Source organism: Epinephelus fuscoguttatus, linkage group LG16, assembly GCF_011397635.1.
Source record: "Epinephelus fuscoguttatus linkage group LG16, E.fuscoguttatus.final_Chr_v1".
In the NCBI taxonomy this organism is placed as follows: domain Eukaryota; kingdom Metazoa; phylum Chordata; class Actinopteri; order Perciformes; family Serranidae; genus Epinephelus; species Epinephelus fuscoguttatus.
Window position 1 is genome coordinate 30,218,879 of NC_064767.1, and position 13,851 is coordinate 30,232,729.

Below are 13,851 nucleotides of genomic sequence, written 5' to 3' on the forward strand. Positions count from 1 at the left end.
CACCTGACATATTCTAAAGGAGGCAACTCTGTAAGCCCGCCAGCTCATTGTGCTTTCATTTTTAACCTCTGTTACACACTTAGCCTTTACCTTTAAGCATTTAGCAGAGATGAGCTGAGGGGCGCTCATGGCTATAACAGGCCCCTTCACTCTGGGGGAGCTGTTTGTTTTCATGAGTACATATCAACACAAATAAGGTGCTGGAAAGAATGAGATTCATGTTACCATGACCTACTCATGAATGCTATTTTGAATATGAAAGCGGCTTTGAGTTGCTGGGGACACCTGTTAGGAAACATGCACATGAAATTCTGCAGAAACGTTGTCATCGGTGTACCACTGACTCACCGAGGCCTTGATTCATGCCCATATACAGCTTCGGACATTTCTTACTGCATTTAGCGAGCACTTTCATCCTCTATGTATGTGTCTTCATCTGATAAGTCAAAAATTTTTAGAATCTTTGTTTTACGCTCTTTAGCCTCATTTCATAAGCTGGATATAACATTTTTCTAAGAGTAAGGGATGTTCAGTGATATCAGTGTATGAGCAGTTTTAGTATTTTATATAAAGAAAAGTTCACATTACAGGAATACTTCAAGACTCAAATGATCATTTGTATATCAGTTACTCACCCTGTGTTATGTTGAATTTGTGAAGAAATCTGTCTTGCGTGCCTCCACGGTGAACAAAGAATCCAAAGAGAGAGAATTCTTGATGAATTAAACTCATAAGCGACCTCATTTAATGACAGCAAAACTGTATCAAACAACCATTTACAAACTCTCACACAACTCCTGCAGTATAATCCAAGTCATTTATCCAGACAGCTTTTTCCCACAGGGAACTGAGCTAAAAGTGAAACTTATCTTTGCTCTCTGCAAAGCCAGACACCATTGTGAAAAATAGTAATTTTACCTCCCTGAACATGGGAGCTGCTGGTCCACAATCAGTTAGTTTGTGTGTGTTACTGTGCGACTATGGTGTTTGAAAGGGTTAGTTCAGATTCACCTAAATCATGTAGTAACGCAGATCAAGGCAGCAGTAGACCAGTAGCTCCCATGTTCAGCTAGGTAAAATTACTAGTCATGTCAATTGAGTCTGGCTTTGAAGAGAGCAAAAACAAATTTTACCCCATCAAACAAGAGCTGTCTGTTTGCAAAATACTGAGCATACAACTCGAAAAATGAGACTTGGATTATACTGCAGGAGTTGTATGAGGGTTCGTGAAGAGATGTTTTGTTAAAGTTTTGCTGCTGTTTAACGCTGCCACCCATGACTTCAATTCACCAAGAATTTTCTCTATTTTTGGATTCTTTGTTTGTCTGAGGCACCCAAGGAAAACAAAGTCTTTATCACAGTTTCATTGTAACACAGGGTGCGTAATTGATATACAAATGATCATTTTGGGGGGTGAAGTTTTCCTTTAACTGACACTAATCAGGCATCTTGTAAATAACCAGATTAAGATTCCATTCCTTTACTCCAGATAAGCCTTCCATGCTTGTTTCCTGTTTACTTTCCACTGATGCTGTGTGTGTATAAGCCCAATTACCCTAGGGTGCAAGAGAACACTTTCTTCTCCCCCCGATATCAGATTTGAGGGAGGGGTATACAAGACGTGGCAGAGCAAGAAAGAGCTGCAGATTATTCAGTGACACTGGCGTGTTCCCTGAGTCGACATGGAACATTTGGCTTTATAAATAGATCAGACTATAGACCTGCCAGCCTGATGTTCTGTTCTTATAAAGATAGGCATTTATTCTGAAAGGTTATAAATGATCATCCTGCCCTGGCAACTAAGTGCAAAGGCATGTTGTGGCAAACGAGCTGTTGAGAATGCTCCTTGTCTGGTCATCAGTGTGTGGAAGCGGAGACTTGGCCGCGCCGTGGGGAAGTGGATGTGGTATTAACTGCAGGGCCAGGCTGGCTGGGATGGGATTGTGCAATCGTATTTGCAAACAACACTTGCGCTCTTATTCATAGTGCCCGTGTCACGTCTGTTATTTTTACCTGCTGTGACGTCCGAAAAGAGGAAAGCAACAGAAACAGTGGGCTAAAATTAGTTGGCTCTAAACCATTCAAAATGCTAGTGGGTGCTGCCACACTGAGTGACCACCCCTGTGTTTTGGAGATAATATCTGCTGCTAAATACTTTTACTCTTGTAGTCCTTTAAATATTATCCACTCACTTTTTTTCTTCCTGCCTATATGTTTTTGTCTTTATAACATTGTTATAATTATCTGTTTCGACAATGAAAATGTTTTACTGTACTCTTCACTTTGTCAGTGAGCATTTGTGTCTCTTTTTGGCTCTTTAAGTGTTTGAGATAGAGTGTCGAGTTAGTGTGTGCGCGTGCGTGTGTGTGTGTGTGTGTGTGTAATTCGGCCTGCTTGCCCCACCAGCTGGTTAATTGTCCCCCGGTCTGGTCCAGTGGTAATGAGAGTGACTCAATACCAGACAAAAGAGACGGCTTCACTGGGACACAGCAGCCCATTGGCTGAGCCTGTGACAGCCCCCTCCCCGCATGGGCACCCCCTGACCGATGCACGCCCACCCGCCCACTCCCCCCCGCCCTCCACTCTCCTCACTGCCGCTTGTTTTCTCCAACTTGCATGCAGGCCAAAACACACGCTTACTCGTCCATGCCAAGCCCAGTCCAGAGACGCTAAGAACCCCGGGTGCTCGAGACAAAAACCCAGACCAGCGAGTGAACGGCAGAGAGGAAAAGCAGAGAGAATCTGACCATAGCTAATGCTCCTGCCTCTGTTCTAGCTGGAGGAGACCTTCCTGTGGATCTATCAATGACTTCTTTGTTTGGTTTGTTGCAGAGTGCCCCCTCTTTCAGCCCCCTGGAAACAGCCTCCGACCTGCAGCAGTAGTAAGTCCATGCCTCCCTTTTATTCCAACACTTGTGCTTTAAATCTTGCTTCCTCCATCCAGCATGCTGATGATAATTTAAGGCATGTTATGGGGATAAATGTCAGTGAGAGATTTCTCCACCCTGCTCAGCTCACACACCCTCAGCAGGGGGACTCCGGCTTCCTGAGGAGATCCTGTTAATAAGGCAAAAAGCTACCAGAACAGTGTGTCCTCTGTCTGCATTTCATGTGTTTTTTTGTCGGGGGTGGGTGGTTGTAGTGTGGAGACATGGCTGCTATGTGGTGATTTATTTAAAGACAGCAACCTGGATGTCACAGAGATAGAGGGAACTCACCCAGCTACTGCATAACTTAAAAACCGTTAGCTCCCTCTGAATGGGTGTGTGTACAGACCTATGACCAGCAACTGGATTGTGAAAGAGGATGCTAGCTGTTAGAAAAACAATGCCCACCGACAGAGCCCTTGATCTTTTTTGTTTTTGCCCGACAAGATTGACATCTTCTATTTCTGTTTGTGTAATAAAATGTAAGGAATTTAGGACTGAGCCATGGTAAATGTCTCGCGCTACAGCCCAGGGAAAATAAACTTCCTCCCTCCATTTCTGCTGAGAACTTTCCATCTGCTACACTCATTATGTCACCATAGCCAAATTTATGGAAAAAAATCCAACTTTTTAATCCATGGATTTGTTGTTAATTTTGAAAGGAAGAGGCTCCTGGTTAAGGGGTGGTGGAGGTTCACTCACCCAAACTTTTCAAAGGAAACCTCAAGTCATAAACTGACTCCCCTCAAAGGCACATATGTTGAGGGCAGGATGTTTTTCTCTTTTGGGGTCTCTTTGAAATCAGAGACATTTTGAAAAACATAAAATACAAAACCGTATAAGCCAAGGTAGTGTCATTAGATGAATGACTTAACCTCCAAGTAAATTTTTGTCTTTTCAGGCATCAAAGAATGATATAAATTATCCCAAATAGTCTGTATGGCCTCGCAATAAGAGCTGTCATCATGATGAAGTAGTGCATACTCAGTACTTGGCATTTAAATGAGTTCCTCATCATTTAACCTGCGTTAGACTCTGTTCCAGACTCTCTCTCAGACAGCATACTGATAGTTGATATAACCAAAACAGTTGCCTTAAATCTTGCATGGCTCCTGTCCTGCAGATTTCCTGTATTGCATTTATGTGAATTCTTGTACGTGGCCTCGAACCAATGTGATTTTAGTGGCTCTCTGCAGTCATCAGTGCAGACAGCTATGAATGAGCTTTTTGTGTCGAGGTAGTGAACAAGGAGAGTAATGTATCCATACATTTGTGCAAGCTTGTAAAACTCTGACTTGGCAACACTGCAGATGTAAAACACGTTTTTGGAAAATACAATCCTCTTTTTCCTAACACTAGTGAAAAGGGTTTGTGTGGGTTTTTATTTCACTTAAATGACGCTGGAGTCTCTGTCAGTTTAATGACCATGTTTGTCTGCACAAATAGAGGAGCAGCGTGAGTAACACGTGAGCGCCATGTGAAAGAGAGTAAAACCTGACAGTTGTACAGGTGCATGGCCGAAGCTGATGCACCATGTGGGAATGTTCAGGGAATATTTATAGAAATCTGTCCTGTCGGCCTCTCTGGAATGCCAAGATATGTGTGGTAGCTAATGCCTCCTCTCAACATCAGCCTCCATATTCGACACTTTCTTTCCCAAGTTTTTTCTGTCTCTGATTATTTTGTCTCCCACAAGTCTGCGAAGTCAGGAATTACCTCAAGATATGCTGAATAGGAACCATATGACAGCTCATTACCCAATTTGTGCGCCTCTGGTAATCATAAAAACATGCAACAAAACTCCTCTGAATGAATTTGACTGTGTTTAATTAGTCGTCTGCGTTCTTCTCACCACTGTCTAGCTCCTCGAGCAAGTCTGGACACAGCGAGGTGGAGAAGGACGGAGAACCATCCTCGGGCGAGCCTGGGGCTCCAGAATGCGACCGCCATGTTTACAAGAGTGTCCTGGAGGGTGGCGACATTCCCTTACAAGGTCTGCGGGCCCTAAACAAGCGCCAAGCCAGCTCCTCCTCCTCTAAAGGTAGGATAAGAGCCACTTTAGATATGTGGCCAGTAAAATGGCAGGTGTGTGTATGTTAATGGGTATGGATGTGGGGGCTAGACAGTACAGAGGGCCATTAAAGGCCTTTCCTGCTGAGACAGAACCAATGAGTTACAGACTCTGATGTTGGGCCGTTCAAAGAGTCAGACAGGGATACATGTGTTTCCGTTTACCTTTCTGTTGGAATCCACACATTTTCTTTGCTCCCAGACCTCACAGCATTGGCCAATCACCTCGCAGCATTCATTCCCCCAGCAGCTTTTGATTTATTATTGATGCCATGGATGTTTTCATCAAATGTGTACCGGCCATCTGCTTTGGAAAACTCATGGAGGGAGTGAGGTTGTCTTGCTAAGTCGATGGAAGCTAACCTTGGAGAGTCCCCCCCCCACCCCTTGCTCCAGTTGTGAGCTGCCGGTCGCTAGGCAGGCTTAGGGCAGGACTCCAGAGTGTTCCAGCGCCAGGGAGCAAAGGGCCAGTGAGGGAATGGATGAGGAGGGACAAACGAGATAAACAGACAGGGGTGAGATAAACAGGAGGGACACAGAGGGTGGGTAGGCATGAGGAAGTCAGCTGTCAGTGTGAGGTCAGGGGCTGGAATGCCTGCGCACATGGCTGGGGAGGAGAAGAGATGTAAGAAGAAAAGAAAGAGACAGTGTGACCTAATACATGTCATTACATTACATCTGGGAAGACACTTTAGAAACTGTTGAAAGTTAAAGTCTTGTATATTTTCACAATAATAACTAATATATTGGCGCTTAGAACAAAGATATATCACGATAGTTGTTTCAGCTTTTACCCAGTCATATTGTGGGCCCTTGCAGTAAATGGATTTGGCACTCCAGTCAAATGACTAGCACGCTCCTTCATTAGCCTCCTGCCTAAAGAGAAAACCAAGTGCTAGAAACCAAACGCTTCATCATGTGTCTCTTTCTTGTGCTCACAAAATAAGAAAATAACTGTATTAATGTTTGTCTTTGTAAGAAGTGAGTCACCTCGAGGGCTTTTCAGCTGCCAGGACTCTTTAGTTGCCAAATGCCTTGGAAAGAATATCTAGTTTACTTCCTTAGTGTGTTTTTTCTGGTAGATATGACTGTGACAGATGGATCTCTCATGCTACAGAAGCGTCTCACAGCACGTCAAAGTGTCACTTCCAGGTTCCATCTGTAGTGCTATCACAAGCATACTATAGCCAGGAACAGATGCGAGTATTTCTCAGAGGTCCTTGACAGTCATGTTTTACTGGGCAGGTTGATTTAGGATACATTTTTTATTTACAACTGTGTAGGGGAGGAGTGTATTAACGGATGCCACAGGGGTTTTATTGCTGCAGCCGCATGTGTAATTGCTAAAAGTAGAGGAGAATATATGTAGGAGGTTAAAGCGGGACAGGCAGCAGTCATGTGGGAGGAAAAGGTATGAATACAAAATAGGTAACAGGAAAGATTTTTTTTTCTTTTTTTTTTTTAAATTGTACTGATACTGCAGTCAGTGTTGAGAATTCCTATATGACCTCCAACATCACATAACATTTCATGGCATATTACTGTTTTAATACTTTATGTTCACTTGTTATTTTTTGTTTACAGTGATATTGATAATGCAAGAATCTGATAGACAATAAATTTCCCCTTGTTCCATTTTTACAAAGCATTATTCTTCACTGCAGTACCATGCTGTTACTATAATAGTCATCTATTACTTGATGCACAATGCATCAAGTCTGCTTCCTCTTCTCATCTACTTTTGATGGAACTTGGTCTTTACTTTAGAAATGTGCCTGACTCTGTTTTAGTGTGTGTGAACCTGTGACCATTGTAATCTAATATGTTGTTTATTCTGTTGTCCTGCATGCTTGCCAGTGGATTATAAAGGTGGGAATGGCTATATAATTTCACCCTGCTCCTCTGTAAATAGTCGATCAGTTCTTGCCAGTAATGCAATAGGTAACCAGTGTAAGAGTATGAAGCCTCTATCTGCTGCCAAAGCCTGCATACCCCAAATCCTGCCCTCTAAGTTCAAGCCCAAGCTGCTGCCGCCCAGTGGTGACAGTCAGGAGAGCAGGACTAAAGCTGTCAGGCACCCAAAGGCCCACAGCTGTGAGGATCTGTACACGGGGCCATGTGACACAGACTTTGCTAGAGCAGAGGAAAGGGAGATCGGGCAACATTCAGACTCTAAGTCCAGCTGTGGCACAGAGTGTGCGGATGGCCTCAGGAATGTTTCCCCTGCAATTAGGAGGAGCGCATCTGAGTTTTCCAGCCTGTACAGGACCATGCATCACATCCAGCGGCCCAGCTCGGCCGGCTGCAGTCCCAACGGCAGCGTTCGCAGCCTGGCCTCTCTTTTTGAGAAGTCAAAGGCCGACGGGGGTGAAAGGTCAGAGGCAGATGACGGGGGTAACATTCCACGGGATGCTGTGTCGTCACGGGTCAGCGAGTTTGAAATGATCATTCAGCGGTCCAGCTCGGCGCCCAGTCGCTCCTCCTCCCTCCCCACCCTGCACTCCAGCCAGGGCCACAGCCCCAACCACAGCCCCGCCCACCTCTACATGGCGTCTGCAGTGTCAGCGGAGTCCCTTTTGGTAGCTGATGCCACCCAGATGGATGCCTGCTCCCCAGTGGAGGCAGAGGGCAAGAGCTGTGGGGAGGAGGCCCTGACACCAGGCAGTGTGACAGTGCAGGAGGCTGCTTCCTCCTCAGAGGACAGACACAGTGTGAGGACTGATTCACCCTGCAACACTGAGGCCGAGGTTGAGCAGATCTTCAGCAAAAGTTCACCCGAACTGATCCCTCAAAATATCAGTGGATCAAAGAGTCCCTCAGTACTGCTTACAGCTTCCCCAACACAACACAACCATCTTCTCCACAACCACCACCACCACCACCTGCACCACCTGAACCATCAACTCCTCCTCAAACCCAGCAAATGCAAAGGCTCTTGCCCAGCCTCCTACACCCGCTTCACCACCATCCTCAGGCACGAGAGGCAGCAGGCCACCCAACAGGAGAGGCCACCTCAGGAGAAGAAGACCACGCTTCCTGGGAACCTCTTCCTCATGGGCCCTGCTCCTTTCAGGTTACGGAAAAACCTGCAGTCCCACCAAACTCGGAGGACTCTGTTAGCCACAAAGGTGACCACGGGCACCCAGAGGCCCTGCGCTTTGTCTCCTGAGCCCAGACCTCTGATCCCTCAGCGCCTGTCCTCCCTGGAGGTCCTGGAGAGGCTGAGTAATGGAGAGGGGAGCAGCACTGACCACCTGAGTAACGGGCAGGGCTTGGACGCCAATGGGAACCTACTGCAGCCGCTGGCAGCTCACCGCAGAGGTGGCTATCTCCATCCCTTCACCACTGTCACCCTCCTCTCTCCTCCCTCTGTGGTCACTCATTTATCTCGACTCTCTTTTCACCTTGTGTCCCTTTTCTCCACAAAGCGACGCCACCACCCTCCATCTCTAGTCTGTGTGGTGTGTTTACAAAGTGACAGGGAGACCTCCATCTCATTCTGAGTGTGCTGTGTTTGGTGCTCTTCCATTTCACTGTGAATGAGTTTGGTCCCACAAATGCATCAAAACACTTCAGTGACTGTAGGAGGTTCAGGCAGCTTTTGGTAATGTATATTTCTCCTGGTGACATCAGATTTGAGCTGTATGCAAGAGTGCCAGAGCCTGCATAAGCATTACATCAATACAGACTAGAATCTGTGTTTTATTACTACGGTGTAAGATAAATGTAGATGGAACATAATCTGCTTTTATGATCCACAATGAGATGTCAAATCCTGTCCTCACACAGGCAATGACTTTGAAAGCCTTCCAGCATTCCTCTGTAATGTTTAAGCAGGATATTTCAATGTAACATTGCATACACTCTGTCAAACTGATGTCTCGCCATGTCTGTATCTGTTTTTTTTCTGTTTTGGGAACAATTTACATCTGCCGTCTTTCATTCTATCACCATGAAAGGTTTGTTTTAGCCGGACAGGATGTTCCCCTGCTTTGATTTCTTTTACATAACAGCCGGGACGCATTAGACACAAACCTGAAACACTGATAGTTGTTACTTGTGGCCCTTGCTGGGACACAGAATGAAACATCTATGGTGGTGTGGGGAGCAAATTAAGTCTCAAAGACATCTAGCTAAGGTGAAACTTCACTAAACTAATGGATGCTGGTTGGTTGATCAGTAACACCACGATGTCATGTATATTTCTTTTGGCCAAGATACAGTAGGTTTCACATTTTCTTTCCTGCATTTTGTTTTTTCATGGACACACATCGGACCATTCTGTGTTCATTCCTTCGTGCATGCAGGAATACATTTGGCTTTTTGGATGTGTGTGTGCTTTTTGTTTTAGTGTTGCGGAGATTATGGTGTTCATTTCAAGCATGCGTAGTTGTATTTATTGTATGTATTTGTATGATTCTATTCATTGGAATTAAGGAGTTGACTGCAATATCATCACCTTATATTTGAATTGTTTTGTTCTTGAGTTGGATTTGTCTTGAGGGTGACAGTGAAAAAGCTTCACTGAGTAATCTTCTTGCCGTTTCTGTTTCAGACTCATCCCCAGTTCTCGGGGAGAGCCAGGATGAAGTGTTGCGAAGGCGTCATGGAGACAAAGAGGTAACTTTCATAAAGTACACTGACAATGCATTAGCTAAGTTACGAATGAGGAAACCATATATTATACATAAAGAATGTGTCACATGAATAAAAGAGTGGAGGAGACTCATAATCTGCCGGGGACAAACAGTTCAGTATGGTTTCCTGACAGAAAATCTTGGAGGAGCAGCGGCGGCTGAAGCGGGAACAGGAAGAGGCTGACACAGCGTCGAGGCGACACACAGGCATTGTCCCGACGCACCACCAGTTCATCACCAACGAGCGCTTCGGAGACCTGCTCAACATCACAGATAACACAGAGAGGAGGAAATCAGGCGTAGAGGTACAATACAGGGCCGTGTCTTATCCTTCTGTAAGCAGGAAAGAAGACGGCAGATGCTTTGTCAGTTTGGGGTGGTGGGGGTGGAGGAGGCTTGTCAGCAGAATTTCTGCAGACACAGATGGCTTTCTCTTCTGGGTCAAAAATTCAGAGGGTGAGAGCAGTGATAGAAGTCAAAATGTGAGTTGTTGAAAATAGCACTGAATATCTCAAATAGACTGTCAGACGTCACTTCCACAATGTACACCAGGGTGAATCAGCTATATTGTGAAGAAGGCCACAGTTTCAGAAAGCTTAGGGTCCGGAGGCCAAACATTCATTATGCATGTACACTTGACACAACATGCCACCGATTTCAAAACTTTTATCTCTCTAGACTGCAAAAATAACCTAATCATCAACATAAACCCAAGCAGTTTCAGGGTCATTTTTTGCTCCTGTAACATTTTCCTCACTGTGGCCTCAATTTTTATTGCAATATATAAATCCTGCAACTCTATGGAAACAGCACAATCATGACCAAATAGGGAGAATGCAAAAGTGTCTTTTGTTCTTTTGTGCAGTATAATACAAATACAGTTATAATGCCATATACCATAAGAACAGAAAAAGGCAAGTTGAATTTCCTAGATCATTTATTTTACAACAAAAAAAAGGAATCCATCTATACAACATTTTTCCAAGAGCCCACATATTTGGGAAAAAGGGTTGCCCCACAAATTATACATATTGAACTATTTACATTTTTACAACCTCTATTTACAACCTTTCTTGTCCCCTCCTGTCGCTCTGTGTAAGCAGCCCCCAGTTCAATCTTTCACTGATTTTTTTGTCATGTGAATGTTTGTCTCAGTAAGTCATTCATGGCTTCTTACTTCTGCTGATGAGCACAAAATGTAATAGTTTTTACAGGATCTGGTTAATACAAAAAATTAATTTTTAGCAATAAAATGAGATGTGTAGAAAAAAGGATTCTGAAATATTGCTATTTTAAGCTTAGATTTACTTATTAACCTGTTGTTACGGTTTCTGGTTATGATAAATCGTGTTTTCTTTTAGAGAAAACATGCCTTTCAAACCTGCTGGCAGGTCGTGGTGTTCAGATTAAGCATTAAGCCAAATGTACAGGAGCGCTCTGCTGGTTTGAAGGATTTCTTGTGGCAAAATGTCTGTTATCACATGATCTTCTTCAAGTCTTAAATTATATTTATTTGTAAACAGAACTGATCTGCAGGCTGGTCTGGCCATAGTAGGCCTGCGGGCTGCCAGTTGAATAGGCCTTGTGTTCACTGTTTACTAGCTATATATCTAAAATGCAATGTCATAGTGCACCCTGGTTGTGTTTACCAAGGTGTGCCTGCTCCATTGGCAGGCCAGTCTCACAGTAAATAACCCCCTGTGGTTTGTCACTGTGAATGCTCCAGAGGACAAGTAACCCAGTCAGTCACAAGCACCTCATTCCTGTCATTGCAAGAATATTTATGTGCAGACGGGACACTGAAAGGACAACCCGGGCAGATTTACAGCTCATAACAAATTCCCAAAAAATATTCTCTTGAAACACATCTAGACAAAGCCCAGAGTGTGAAGTGACCACAAAGTAGCAAAGATGTACACAGGGATATTTAATCTTTTGGATAACCTTCACTGGCTCAAAAATAACATGTAGGTTTCATGAATGAAGACTGACACAAGTTTCTTTTTCATGTCTTTTCAGAGAACTCCAGCCATGGCTCGCTTCGACTTCAGAGCAGAAACTCTAAAGTGAGTAATCTATTTACAGTTTCTGTCAGTCTCACAACAGGAGGTGTTTGTTGCAGGGATGTTGGGTTAGATTGTGCGGCATTCCAGATTTGTTGATGATGCTTTTATATCGTTTCCACACTGTGTAGATTTACATATGAGTTATTATACAAAGGCCTTCTCGTGCTGTTTTCACACTGTAAAATTGTTCATTACTTCTTTCACTTCATGTGATCAACTAATCTCTTTGAAACATTTCTAGGGAATTACCGTTTCAGAAGGGAGACATCGTCTACATCATTCGACAGGTGGATCAAAACTGGTATGAAGGGGAGCACCACGGAAGAGTTGGCATTTTCCCTCAAAGTTACGTTGAGGTATGTGAGTTCTCTCTGTCTGTCTTGACTCACAGTGATAACTTTTTGAAGTGGAGCAAATAATGATTTTTCAGTTCATCTTTTACATGCTATAATTTTCCACAAATAGATATGTAATTCTCAATTGCGGTTTAAGAGATGTTTTGCACAATCTGCTGCACAGAGTGATTTTGTTATTTGTTGCCTTTTTCAGCTCCTTCCCCCCACAGAGAAAGCCCAGCCAAAGAAAAGTGCTCCAGTGCAGGTACTGGAATATGGAGAGGCTATCGCACGCTTCAACTTCAACGGGGACACAGTGGTGGAAATGTCCTTCAGAAAGGTATGGAGTGGGAATCATTACAAACTGAAGAATATTTAGGAGCATTTTTTTCTTATTCGTAGTGATGCTTTTATCCTAGTATTACTCATGCTCAATTTATACAGGAATTTTTAACAATATTTATTAGCAATGTTCTGAAACTACAAAATATGTATCTGCAGGGAGAGAGGATCACGCTGATTCGTAGAGTTGATGAAAACTGGTATGAAGGCAAAATCTCAGGCACCAACCGCCAAGGCATCTTCCCCGTCACCTACGTAGAAGTGAACAAGCGACCCCGTGTCAAAAATGGGGTGGAGTATCTCGACCCTCCTGTCAGCCATTCGCCACAGCGCAGCACCAATGCCTCTCCTCAGGTAAGGAGGCCAAACAGGTCAATCAATCGTGGGATATATTTATGGATGTAGTGAAGACCTGATGAGAGTTTTTATTACTACTAATTCTCTGAATCCTGTGGAAGCCCTGAGGGGCAAGGTGAAAGCAATAATTTATGCAGACAGTGTTGGCCAAAACCAAAAGTTTATCACCTGCGTAGGAGATAAATTGTTGGCCAGCACTGGCTGCAATTTTTTTTTTCATCTTGGCTCTCAGGGCTGTGTAGAATCCACAAATTCTCTTCTTGACACCCATCTTTCATTGATTTTTCTTTGTGTGAATTTGTCTCATCTTTCATTTGCCTTTCATTTCTTTCTCTCATCCCCTCTTCTTCTCTTTGTTTCTTCCTCCCACGTTCCTGTTACTCTTAAAAGCTGTATCGTAATCGTCTGACCACCTCCCCCCTGCCCCTCCCTCGCTCCCCCCGCCGCTCCGTGTCCCCTGAGGTCCACGCTGTCTCCTCTGAGTGGATCTCCCTGACTGTGGGAGGAGGGAGCCCTCCTGCTGCGCCCACCCCTCCCCTGCCACCACTGCCCACAGTGTCCTACCGCTGTGGCGAGTACCTGCCCCCGCCCTACTCTGCCAGCCCCGTGCCTCCTATCTCCAGCAGCCCGTACTGCATCTCCCCCATGGCTTCCCCATCTGCCTCCCCTCTTCCCCCACCTTACCCACCCAGACCCAACTCAACCACTCCCTTCCTCACGTTCACCCCACCTCAGGGGGAGGACTTCCTGCGCTCTCCTCCCTCCACACGAAAGTCACACAGCCCCTCTGGGGGGCCAGTGCTCGAGGGCTGGGTGAGGGGGGAGAAGGAGATGACAGAGGGTGAAGGCACAGAGGGGGACAGGGGCCACGCAGCCCCAGGCAGCAGGCGATATAGCCCTGCAGAGGTATCTTCTGCATGGTGTGCGGTGCTGCATCTCAGGCTCACTCAGGAGAATGGGCTTTTGGCCACAGTTTGATTCCCAAAAATGGATGTTTAATGAAGTATTGAGGCTGATATTTCTGTGTGGAAGACATGACTAACTTGTAGATTTGTCCTGAAGTTGACCCCATGGATGAATCTGCTGGTTTAGCGGAGACAGAAATGGTTAAAACTGG

General features: G+C 44.8%; 1 protein-coding gene across 3 annotated transcripts in view; it reads left to right on the forward strand.

Annotated features, from left to right (window-relative positions):
• The window catches only part of LOC125904066 (sorbin and SH3 domain-containing protein 1), a 51,662-nt gene that overhangs the window by 29,523 nt on the left and 8,288 nt on the right, over window positions 1–13,851 (forward strand). For 2 of the 3 annotated variants that reach the window (XM_049601307.1, XM_049601308.1), the window contains exons 15-23: window positions 2,833–2,882; window positions 4,790–4,968; window positions 9,553–9,617; window positions 9,769–9,939; window positions 11,654–11,700; window positions 11,942–12,056; window positions 12,250–12,375; window positions 12,537–12,731; window positions 13,125–13,640. In XM_049601307.1, coding sequence (XP_049457264.1) covers window positions 2,833–2,882; window positions 4,790–4,968; window positions 9,553–9,617; window positions 9,769–9,939; window positions 11,654–11,700; window positions 11,942–12,056; window positions 12,250–12,375; window positions 12,537–12,731; window positions 13,125–13,640 — 1,464 coding nt within the window. Of the gene's footprint in view, window positions 1–2,832; window positions 2,883–4,789; window positions 4,969–6,854; window positions 8,319–9,552; window positions 9,618–9,768; window positions 9,940–11,653; window positions 11,701–11,941; window positions 12,057–12,249; window positions 12,376–12,536; window positions 12,732–13,124; window positions 13,641–13,851 lie in introns of all 3 variants that reach the window. The other variant, XM_049601310.1, reaches the window with a different exon arrangement.